At 37.7% G+C, this 12,510-nt stretch overlaps 1 protein-coding gene across 1 annotated transcript; it reads left to right on the top strand.

Annotated features, from left to right (window-relative positions):
- Positions 1-40: 40 nt before the first annotated feature.
- Positions 41-12,110, top strand: PMS2 (PMS1 homolog 2, mismatch repair system component). Its single transcript, XM_039560523.1, has 15 exons — positions 41-252; positions 487-626; positions 1,197-1,283; positions 2,391-2,493; positions 3,163-3,346; positions 3,826-3,993; positions 5,294-5,391; positions 5,700-5,799; positions 6,059-6,143; positions 6,549-6,701; positions 7,715-8,606; positions 9,448-9,615; positions 10,088-10,188; positions 11,124-11,293; positions 11,676-12,110. Exons 1-15 carry the CDS (start codon positions 41-43, stop codon positions 11,817-11,819), a joined length of 2,805 nt encoding a protein of 934 aa, XP_039416457.1. The 3' UTR covers positions 11,820-12,110.
- Positions 12,111-12,510: the final 400 nt, after the last annotated feature.

The following is a 12,510-nucleotide window of genomic DNA, read 5'->3' on the forward strand; positions in this document are numbered from 1 at the left end:
GCGGAGCGGCGCGTTACTGACACTCACGACACCCAATGGGATGCGGGATTACCGTCCCGCCCTTCTGCCATTGGCCAGGGTTGACCCCCACAGGGCAGTGGGCGGGGCTGAGCCGTCGGGCCGGGGAGCGCGGACGGTGCGGGGCGGGCGCGCCCCGGCCGCTCCCGGCGCTGGCGGAGCGGGGCGGGAGCCTGAGAAGAGCGCGGCGCGTCCCGCCCCGCCGGGGCCCCGATGGAGGCGGGCTGCGCCCTGGTGAGTGTGTGCTCCGATCCGGCACCGGCCCTGGCCCCGGGCTTCGCACCCCCCGCCCAGGCCGCTTTGCTCCCCTCGCGGGAGCCGTGCTCCTCGCACGGGCCGTACCTCTGTCGCCGTCGCGGTTCCGGCTTCCCCTCAGTTCCTGGCTCCCCTTACGGCTGTCTTGGGGGAGCCTGAGTGGGGTTTGCTGCCCTCTCTCACCGCCCTGGTTTGCTGTCCCTCTCTCCCCAGCCCGCAGCCCGCCGGGGCCATCCGGCCCATCGACCGCGGGTCTGTCCATCGCATCTGCTCGGGGCAGGTTGTGCTGAACCTCGGCACTGCCGTGAAGGAGCTGGTGGAAAACAGCTTGGATGCCGGAGCTACCAACATCGGTAACTCTTCCTCCATTTTCATAACTTTTCATAGATTTCTAAAGCACGTCTTTTTCCTCAAAACCGAGTGCATGTTAACAAATCTGGGCTTATATTTTCTGTTAGGGCCAAACATGTTTGCAGTGATCTTACACCTTAGGTTAATAAAAATGCTGATTTCCAGGCTCTAGGTGCATTCCTAGTAGCATGTGAGATTGTGTTATTTAATTTCTAGCCCTTTTGGCTACTAAAAAAGTGTGTGGGCTGTACAGCAGTGGTGGTCAGGCTGTGCCAGCTGGCCTTAGGCTAGCACAGGGTAAAGGCAGGGCTGGTTTCCATAGCTCCCAGGATGGTGGCTTGGGATAATTGGGAAAACTTCTGTTCAGGCAGAAGTTCAGTGAAGCTTAACTACATGGAACTACAGACCAGTTTGAATTAGATTGACCTAACTTTTGACAGCTATCAGGATTTGTTTGTTCAATTTTGACATGGAAAGCTGTTACTTGAAAAATTGACTTCAAGTGAAAAATTGATACCAACCACCATGTGTGGACATAAAGAATTAAAATACTTTACAACTCAATTTTGTAGATATAAAACTTAAAGATCATGGAGCAGATCTGATAGAAGTTTCAGATAATGGAGGTGGAGTGGAAGAGGAAAACTTTGAAGGCTTGAGTAAGTTGATTTTTTTTTTTTTTTGTAATTTATATTTGGGCATTTTGAAAGTGGGTTTTCAATAAGAAAACTACTTTTTTTAAAAAAGCAAATTTCCTAAGTTTAATCGTATTTAATGCATACTTGGCTTTTATATAATGCGTGTGTGATCTGCGAGACTTGAGCAACACTAGGCTGGTGTTCTGTAGTGCTCTTGTAGTTATAGTTCCTGTAACTCAAAAATAGTCTTTAGTTTCATTGCTTATTTAAGTGTCACAAGCAATACAAATAATCACAGAGGAGAAAATTCTATAAATGTTCATGTGGATTAATTCTCGTTTAATCATTGATCATTGTTGAAGGAATTGAGCTGTGTGTAAGTGACTGCTTTGGGAAGGTGAATTGTAAGCTTGAGTATTTGCTGAAAGGAAGCTGATGTTGCACTGACTGTCTAATTTCCATTTGCCAGTTTTAGATTGCACAAAGTGGGAGCAGAAACAATACCATCTGAAGAATCTAACTGGCTACGGCAACAGGAATACTGGCATTTATTTTTTGGAATCTTTCCACCTTAGGTTATTACTCAGTAACTTTGGTGTTCAGTGTACATTATTGGTACATCAGAAACTCACTCTGCTGCTGTTCCAGGACAGTGAAAGTCCAGGGGTGCTGCTGCTAGGTCGGTTTGTTACCTGGTGGCTGGTGCTGAACTGATGGTGGGGATTGAGTCCTCCTCAGCTGTTGTGGGGGACTGGGCTTATGCCTGTCCTCTGTCCACCGTGCGCAGCACAGGCTGCAGCTGTTTTCTGGCAGGGCAAGATCTGTGACAGGTACAGCAGCAGCACAGACAGGTACTGTGTCCTGCTCTGAGGCATCTTGTAGTGCTTATACCAATAATGCTGAATGAATCTGTGGTGTAAGTGTAGAATAACAAGTGCATCTGAGGATATTAAAGAGATTTTGTTTATAGGAAAAAGGGAAAGCTAGCAGTATTTTGTCTTTAATCGTTATGTAAAGTGCAATGAATAATACAGAAGGTTTTTTGCTTCTTGACATGCATACAAAATCTACTTGCATAGACCAGTGTCACTTTGAAGTGAAATATGTATTTGAAATATCTTTTTCCAGCTCTGAAACATTATACATCAAAGATACAAGATTTTTCTGATCTAATACATGTTGAAACATTTGGGTTTCGAGGTGAAGCTTTGAGTTCACTGTGTGCATTAAGGTAATTAATATTATTTGTTAGTAGTAGAAAGTTACTGTATGCACAAAAACACGACACCCTTTCAGTTTACCATTATTGATAAAATGAGGCTTCCAGTTCCTTACTGTTAGGTCAATTTTGAGCAGTAGGTTGCACAACATCCTGAGTCCTTTCCAACCAAAATTATTCAATGATCCTAAGCACCTAATTGGTCATTTTATGTACAAAATTTAGCGTTACTTAAGTGTGCAGATCTTTACAGGGTGGGAGTGTGTATTTGCGTGAGTATTTGATCCTCTGATGTAAAGCAGTGTAATATTTAAGTGCTGATTGTTAGGCTGTAACTCATTAAAACTGTACTTAAATTTCTTTCAGACCAACTATACATTTTAAATCAGCTTTTGTACACAGTGCTGTGGTATCTATTAAAATGAGGAATGTAGTGTTCAACAAAACTAGATTTTAACATTGAATTTTATAAGAGAGGAATGAAAGGGATAGAAATAAGAATGTTTGTATTGTAGCTAGGAAAATGTTACACTACTCTGAAGAGCAGGTTCTTAGTTGTTTATGGTGGAGAGTTGTTTTAATTAAGTTAATAGTATTGCTGTAGTTTCTATGCTGATTGTCATGAGGAATAGGTAATACAGTGCTCAGTGAATAATTCTGTTGCCTCTTTCCTCCTGTTAGTGATGTTACCATTTTTACCTGTCATAAGTCAGCAAAGGTTGGGACTCGTTTGGTGTTTGATCACAATGGCAAAATTACTCAGAAGACTCCTTTCCCACGACAGCAGGGAACAACTGTCAGCATCCAGCAGTTGTTTTATACGTTACCAGTGCGGCATAAAGAGTTTCAGAGAAACATCAAAAAGGTAATGCCAGAAATCCTCAATTCAAAGGAGTGTCATACCCCAGAATTTATTCACTGCTGAATGAATTCAGTTCTCTGTAGAATATATTGATTACAGACTTGTTCATGCCTGTCTTACATCTTAATCAAATAAGAAGTCTTCTTGTGTGCTTTTCTTTTATGCTTTGCAATATTTGGGTTTAAAGGTACATTTTCAGATTTTAAGGTTTTGAAAAGAATCCTTATCATGATCACTAATGTGTATTTTAAAACCAGGGACTGCTGTGTTGTGGCTAAAATATCAGTCTTGTAAACATCCTGTTTATTTTTAAAGTACTATTTTTCATATATATGTATTTTAATTTAGTTGGTAAAGATTTTAAGAACTATAAAACTCCCCCCGCCACTTGTTACCTGCAGATATTGAATGCTTTGTGTATACATATATGTTTTAAAAAGAGACATTTTGTATAAATATGAACTTTCTTTTTCTTCTAATAGGAATATACAAAAATGGTCCAGCTGTTGCAGGCCTACTGTATTATTTCCAAAGGAGTGCGGATTAACTGCACTAATCAAATCGGCCAAGGGAAAAAAAGCTGTGTGATATCCACTGCTGGAAGTCCCAGTTTAAAGGAGAACATTGGAGCAGTATTTGGACAAAAACAGGTATTGCTTTTATTATCGAAAAGAGAGACAATGTAGCTGGATAGAGAGGTTTTTAATGTCTAATAAAGTGTGGGAGGATGGAGTGTTGGCCTGCAGTACACCCTACAGGCTGACAGAGGAGAAACACCGCAGCCTCCACGGCTTCCTCTGAAAGTCCTGGATCTGCTCAGAGACGTTTTATGGAAGAGAAATTATTTAGGAGATGGGGTTATGGCTTAATATCTCTCTGAAACCAGTTTTAAGAGCTGTTGTACCAGCAAACGGGCTGTATGTCACAACAACAAGCAATTTAAAAAATCTTTAAAATGATGTGATGTGAAAATCTTAGCTGGAGAACAGAAAACTGAGGTGCATCCATGTCCAAAACAGCACAATCCAGCTTTTTCAAGCTCCTCCTATGAAACTAAGTTTTACTGGTGTTCTGGTTAACCTTTAAATGGGATTGCAGTCAGCCCCTATAAAGCTGTAGATTGTGATGCTTCCTAAGGAATAGCTTTAAAAATAATTGTTACCCTCTAGATGAGAGCAGAGATGAAAGAAAGCTCCAAAGCATCTTCCCTACAACTGTATGTTGCAATCATCAGAAATATTGAGTGGTTGACAGCTGCTGGCTGTTGATGAACACTTTTTCCCTCCACAGTGCCCATGCAGAGATCTCAAAGCCTGTTCATGCTGTGGCTGAAAGATGAGATGGAAGATGTAACTTTGTCTTGCCACGTGGCACCAAGCATAGCTGAAAATTGAGTGTTATCTGAATAGAATGTTTAGCTTATAGCCTGTTTTTTAATATTGAATACTTAAATTCATAGAGGCTGCTCTAATGGCAGAAAAATAATAGTGGCACAACTGGGAAAATGTTTGTGGTAAACATAACTGTTCTTAGGGAGCTTGTGATTCAAATAACACATTTTGAAATAGTTTTGTTGTCCTTTCAAAAGAAATTTCTATTACTCTTTTTGCCTGTTGTTTTAGCATAAAACTTGTTTAGGTCATATGTATGTCAAACTGTCAATTATTTTGTTGTTCTGTCTGTATACATTTAAAGTAAGGGTCTGTGAAATAACTAAGGCACAGGTTGTGATATCAAAGGATGAGAACAGCCTTTATTAAAGGCGTTGTTCTGTTTCTCAGTGAACAGTGCTGTTGTCTTCTATTAGGTTTTGATATTTTAGTATTTATCTTGGTTAGCCAAAACCCACCATTTTCTCAAATTTTAAGGCTAATAAATGACAATAAAATAGAAGGGAAAAATCTGTGTAGGTTTGATGTTTCAGTTCCTTTACTTTTTTTTTTTTTTCAGTTGCAGAGCCTTATTCCTTTTGTTCAGCTTCCTCCTAGTGAAGCTGTCTGTGAAGAATATGGACTCAACTCTGCTGACATGCCACAAAATCTGTATAGGTAATTAGACAAGTACAAACCACTGTTGCCTGTGGCATTTTACCATAAACCAAAATTGAAAATAAAAAGTAAAAGAAATAAAAAGTTGTGGTTTATAGTATTAAAAAGAGCCAAGAACAGCATGGTACATATTGGGATGTAGTTTTGTAGTAGTCTTTGTCAGATAAGAAATTGGGAGAGGAAATGTGTATATTCATTTTCACTGATGCTGTATAATAGTGTTTCCTTAAGCCCCTTATAAAATACTTTCCCTTTAAACATGCTTTTCTCATCCATTTTACCTTACTCTTCCATTATTTATCCAACAGTATTACTGGCTTCATTTCTCGTTGTGATCACGGTGTTGGAAGGAGTGCGACAGACAGACAGTTCTTCTTTATCAACCAACGTCCCTGTGATCCAGCAAAGGTGAGGGGTTTCTTTTTCTATCATCACCCCCACTAACTTGTTCAATATTCTCTGAAAACCTCAGGATTAGCAGCTCATGTGCATGTTTGTTTCTTGGTGGTACAAGTTCCTGTGTCTCAAGCTTCAGTCTTAGTTGTGTCTATTTGTGTGAACAAGAGCTCAATCATACAATCTATGTTTTAGTACATTAATTAATATACACTGGTGCAAAATAGAAGATAATAGTATTGAAGTTTACTGTTTTTCACTTTTTTTGCAGGTTGTCAAGATTGTGAATGAAGTTTATCACTTACACAATAAACACCAGTATCCATTTGTTGTCCTTAACATTGGGGTTGATTCTGGTATGTTCTGAATAATTTTTAGTAACTTCAGTAAAGGCTATTACAATTTACTCTTCAATGATGCTTTTATTTAGAGAATATTGTAATTTTCATCTGCATGACTTCCTGCACTCTGGGGATTTTTGAATGCTCAGTTGGTGAGGGAGAAAGAAGGTCTAGCTGTGGTTCCACTGTTTTTCCCCTACACTTCTTCTATATTCAGAAGTAAGTTCTTATCTTAATTGATGAGGAAGAGGTCAGCTTAAATACATGAAAACTAGTGTCATGTTTTTGTTTGCTGGAATGTTGAGACGGTTAAATCTGATTTGCAGACAAAATAGAAAACAAACCAGAACTAATTCTGGGCAATAGCATTTAATTTTATTTGTAAAGCAGTAATATTTTTCTTTTCTTTTTTTTTCCCAGAGTGTGTTGATATCAATGTAACTCCTGACAAAAGGCAAATTTTACTTCAGGAGGAAAAGTTTTTATTAGCAATTCTAAAGACTTCTCTGATGGAAATGTTTGGTAGTGATGTTAACAAACTGAATGTCAATCAGAAACTTCTGGACATTGCAGGTAGGACACAAAATGTGGAAGTTTTGAGTATGATATATGGCAGGGAATTGAAGATGGAAAAAAGTGGTTTTAAAAACCCAAAGAAGAAATGAAAAGAAATTTAAACAAAAATTAAGAAGGACCCTAAGTTATTAAGTGATTGTTATGGAAATTACACATGCCAATACAGCAGGATTTACAGTCAACTTTATGAGGAAAAAATTAACACAAAATTAATTGATAATGCTTGCAAAAGATTTCCCCCAAGATACTGAAAGAGATCTATGTTTTTGTATGAAAATGTCTTTGAGAAATAATGGTTAAGGGCTCATAAACAAAATATGAAAATTAAATATGAGTTTATTGGATTTTAAACTTTGATTCTTGTATGACATCTACAGAAGTTGATGATTCTCTTGTGACTCTATAATCTTTCAAAATCGCTTTCCCGAGTTATGATCATCTCATCCTCTTCCTTTCATTAACTGAGCCCTTTCTAATTTTCCTTTTTGCTGACATACAGAATCTGTTGTAGCCTGATTCTCTCTGTTATTTTAAATTAACCTTTAGTAAAATCCATGTGTGACTGGCAGTTGGTGAGGTTGAAGTCCTCTAATGACCTGCAAATCCCATATACTCTAAGTGCCTATTGTGCCAGCTCCTTAACACTTTGTCAGTGGAATTTTATAGTGACCATGAAGTGTAAGAGCAATTCACTTTTCATTGTCGCTCTGCCATTAAACTCTTTTGATAATATAAATAATTGTGCTGATTGGACTCATTACTGCTCCAATTTAAAAAGAGACTACAAATTCATTCTTAGTAGCACCATTAAGTGGCTTCAAGATGTACCTGTTTCTGTGTTTGTTATTAGTGCATTTCAGCCCCATACTCATTGTCTGAAGCTTCAGGGCTCCTTTGGGCAGTTTGCTATTTTTCTACCTCTTTTCATTCTCTTTGTTAAAGCACATCATTTAATGCATGTTTCCAGCTAACTTAGAGTCTTGAAAAGCTCCGTATTCTGATTTCATTAGGCAACTTGAAGACACTTCCTGAAGAGACAGAAAAGCCTCAGGCAGAAATGCTGTCTGACTCTGAGACTGAAAATCCAAGTGGTGAAGGCAAAAGAATAATGACTCTTGCCAGATTAAGGGAGTCGTTCTCTCTCCATCAAGGAACAGAAAGTAATTTTCAAGGCTCTAAAAAGGTAAAACAGCAGCACAGTTCCCCTAGACAAAGGTTGCTCAATACCACTGGGAGTACTGTAAAGATCCAAAAGGCTGTCTTGACTAAGGAGGCTGAGAGTTGTCCTAAGTTTGACTCAAGGGTGTCAATTCCAAGGAGACAGTCGAGAAAATTAGAAGATAATGCAGATTCTGGATTCTGTAGCATTTCTGAGTCAGATGCTGGATGTAGTACACCAGGAGCTGGAAGCTGCATCAATAGTGAAAGTGCAATTAATTCTAAAGAAGAATTCTGTAGCACGGAAGAACAGATTCAGAAGGAATGTCTTAAAACTGCTGGATGTAGTAAGAAGTCACTGGACTGTGATGTTCAGGTCTTGGGCACTGAACCCAAGTTAGATCAAGTGAATGACTGGACCAATCAAAATGAGTTCTCTCAAGAACCCAGTAGTTGCTCCCCAAGAGTAAAACGTTTTAAAAGCAGAAACTTTAAAAGTGAAGCAGATGATTCCAAGGCAGGTAAATATCCTGAAGTGAAGAACACTACTGTTGATGTACTGGTGGAAGTTAAAAAGAAAATTGTGCCTCTTGAATTCTCTATGAAGGTTTTGGCAGAAAAGGTAAAAAAGGTAATACAACAACAACAGAAAAATACAGAAACTGAAAATTACAGAAGATTTAAAGCAAAAATTAGTCCTGGGGACAATAAAATAGCAGAAGATGAATTAAGAAAAGAGATCAGGTATTTCTGCTTTCACTTGCTTGATAATATTTTGTTCATCAGCTAATAAAATTAGTTGAGGAAGAATATAAGACTTTCTTGGGAGGTGGGCAGGAGACTTACATGTACCTGTTAGTTTTGGGTCTGTTTTTTATTTAATGTCACTAAAAAGTTTGTTTGATGAGTTATTTTGCTGACAGAGCAGCTACTTGAACTAATTGCAAAAGAATACGGAAAAAGACACTAAAAAGGCCACAACCATCATAGATTTGGCTTAGATCAGCCCTGTAAATTGCAGTGCAGTCAGAGAAACACCAAATTTCACAACAGATAACAATGCACTGAAAAGACTGCATAGCTCATATTTCTCCCTTGTGTGAATGAAATTTGGTGAGACTTACCTGGAAAAATAAGTTAAATTCAGGTGGTCAGCAGACAGTAAAAGTCTGTGATTTGTTAGTATTTGGATTAAAAAAAAATGTTAGGAAAGTCTTCTAAAGTCTTCTACTCGGGAAAAGAAGGCAAATATGTCAGCTGCCTTCAAAACCGTGATGCCATCTTCAGTGTTACTTACTTGGACTATTGCCATATTGCCTGCTTCTAATTTTATTATCACAAATGGGGGAATCCTGAACAAGTCCTGTCTTAATGATGGATTGTGTTCTGCCAGTAATGGCCTCATCAGTCAGTGAGAGATTCTCAATAACTGTAATTTATTTTTGCATTTATATCCTGCTTAAATGAGATTTTCTTTTTTTTTAAATATAAAGTGTGTTCTGCAGGGGAGAAAAAGAGGTTTTTAAGTTTTACATGGTAACTGATATGGTGTAATTTGTAATCTCTTTATATTTTTTGTATACAGTAAAGAAATGTTTGCAAAAATGGAAATCATTGGCCAGTTCAATTTAGGGTTTATAATAGCAAAGTTGAATTCGGATCTTTTCATAATTGACCAACATGCCACTGATGAGAAATACAACTTTGAGATGTTGCAACAACACACTGTTCTCCAAGGTCAGAAGCTGATAGTGTAAGTATTTTCAGTGTTTTAACAATAACATTTTTTAAAATTAATTTGGTGTTTCAGAAGGATATCTATGATTTATATTTATGTAGCATTTCACATGTTCAGAACACTTGAGACTAAAGTGGTTTTTATATTCTGTGTTTCAAAGAGTCAATCCTCACATGAAACATCAATTCCATGGATGCAGTTGTAGCTATGCAGCAAATCTGCAAACAGATTTCCCAATGGGCTTTCATAGCAACCCACAATTAGGTAGGATATTGGAAGCTGTTCCTGCAACAAGGAATGCTGCCCAACTTTATTCTGCTGAGTAATGCTTGGAAGTAACTGTTCAGTAGTGAAATTTTTTTAACAAAGCAAAGTGAAAAGTTTTACCACAGAGCTCTCTATTAAGTATCTCTAGGTTGCTTCTGAAATCTGTTTTAAGTGCTCTGCACTGTGTAGCTGTGCAACACCATCTTTTTCTCTATTTCAGGCCTCAAAATCTCAATTTAACAGCAGTAAATGAAACTGTATTGATTGAAAACCTGGAGATATTCAGAAAAAATGGATTTGATTTTTTCATAAATGAAAATGGTGAGTTGGGACCAGAATTGCTGGAAGTAAAAGAGTTCAAAGGTTTAATCTTACTTATTATGCAAAAATTCCCTTGGGTGTTATCAGAAACTTTGAGATAAGATGCATTATTGTATATGGGATATTTGTTTTTTAAGACTTACAATTCTGTGATCTCTCTGCATGATTTAACAGAATGTTGTAGATTATTTGTCTCTCCAGCTTTTTACAGAAGTTTTTGAAGACTCTTTGGAGTCACTCTTTGGCTATATGACTGGATGTGCATTTTCTGGATATGTCATATTAAAATCCTTTTGTTTTATTAGTACACTTGCAGGGATAAATGCAGGCATGCAGTAAATGTAGTAATTTAAAATAAATAGATACCATTAGTAACTGATATTCTTTGGTTTCCTTATGGTTTTAGTACTGACTTGCTTTGTTCTTTTGAGCAAATTTTGGAACCTGCAAGCTCCTTATTGTTTCCCTTTTACAGTGAGGATAATGAAAATGCAGTGAGGTACCACTGTGCTATCTGGGAAGTCACTACACATTTTTTCCATAGTCTTCATTCCAGAATATCCCAGGGTTTTTTTGGTCTAAAATGCTATTAATTATCAATCTCTTACTATCATAAATCCTTAGTGATTTTGTAGTCACATAAACTCAAAATAGTTTCACAAACCAATTGTTCTTTGGAATTGAAGGGTTTGTCAGAAAGTAGATCTTCCTGCTTTTAAGTTTGCAAACAATTTTTTTGTTAATGTCAAAAGGGCGTCTGCCATAGTTACCACTTTGGTTAGTTAATTACATCCGTCAAAAGATTCAATTTAAGCATTGGTATATACACACATCACATCATATTAACGTTTTAAAGTAGTTTCTCAGTTTTTCTCTCAAGAAAAAGTAATTTCCTGTATTTCTCTGCTTCTTTATTATCGCTGCAAACCTTCCAGCTCCTGTAACTCAAAGAGTTAAATTGGTATCGTTGCCAACAAGCAAAAACTGGACTTTTGGTCCACAGGACATAGATGAGCTGATCTTCATGTTGAGTGACTGCCCTGGAGTGATGTGTAGGCCCTCCAGGGTCCGGCAGATGTTTGCTTCTCGAGCTTGCCGAAAGTCTGTAAGTCCTGTGCTGGATATTTTTGTTCAAACAAATAACTACCACGTTTCCTGATGCAGTGTGGGTGGCTGTATCTGTATGTGTATTGCAGGGCAGGTTCATTTACTGCTGAGTGTCAACAGCTGATATCCTTCCATCTGTTCCTCATGTTTATCTAGTAGAATTTGGGGACAACTTCTGGTAGTTTTTCATTTTGTTCCAAACTAAGTCATTTATGAAGATTGTGTTAGCTGTGTTTTGTCTTTTGGTTGTCTGGTAGGTTTTTTTGCTTTTAATGCCTTTTATTTAATTTATTTCCTGTAGTAGCTGAAGTACTGCTCTGGTTCGTGTCAGCTGGCAAATGGAAAAAGGAAATAATTCATTTTTTTTCCTTTACTTGCAGGTGATGATTGGAACTGCACTGAATGTGCAGGAAATGAGAAAACTGATCACCCATATGGGTGAGATTGAGCATCCCTGGAACTGCCCCCATGGAAGGCCTACTATGAGACACATAGTCAGTTTAGACTTGATTTCACCAGAATAAGTCAGTGTCTGTTTATTAACATTTTTATTTTTAATTCTTGGCAATATTTTGAGCTTTTATCGTGACTCTCTTATTTTGACTAAAAAAATTTTAGCCAGTCTTCAGAGCCAGAAACAGTAGCACTTGAAGGCATTCAGCAGGGTTTCCTCATTATCCCTGTCAAGTCATCAACACAAACATCCTGGAATTCATGTAAATAACTCCTCTCTTTTTGCATTTTACTGTGTGTTGTACTTATCTGAGCAGCAGTCAAAACTTTTATAAAATAAATATGTTTATATATAAAGATCAGGAGTAGGTGAACCTCATTTACAGCAAATACACTGATTCTTAACATGAAGTGGCATGTGAATATAAGTACCTAGGAGTGCCATAAAACAAATATTAGCTTTCTGTGTTTATACATCATGTCTATCACAATTTTAAAGAAAATGAAAATGATACACAAGTTAAAATTTTTTTTTTTTTTTTTGCTTATACCAGAGTTGGATTTCATTAGATAATGACTTAGAGCTTTAATATTTCATTTCATGATTAATTTACTGGTATCTGTGTTTAAGGCTTGAATAGAATAATTCGTCTAGCATCTTTACTTTTAATTAGCATTGTTCCCTTCCGAATTCCAAACTGTTTTTCAAGAACAGGGATTCCTTTTCTGACAATGAATGTCTTGCCAGTCAGGTCAGCCCAA

Source organism: Corvus cornix, chromosome 14 (assembly GCF_000738735.6).
Source record: "Corvus cornix cornix isolate S_Up_H32 chromosome 14, ASM73873v5, whole genome shotgun sequence".
Taxonomy (NCBI): Eukaryota; Metazoa; Chordata; class Aves; order Passeriformes; family Corvidae; genus Corvus; species Corvus cornix.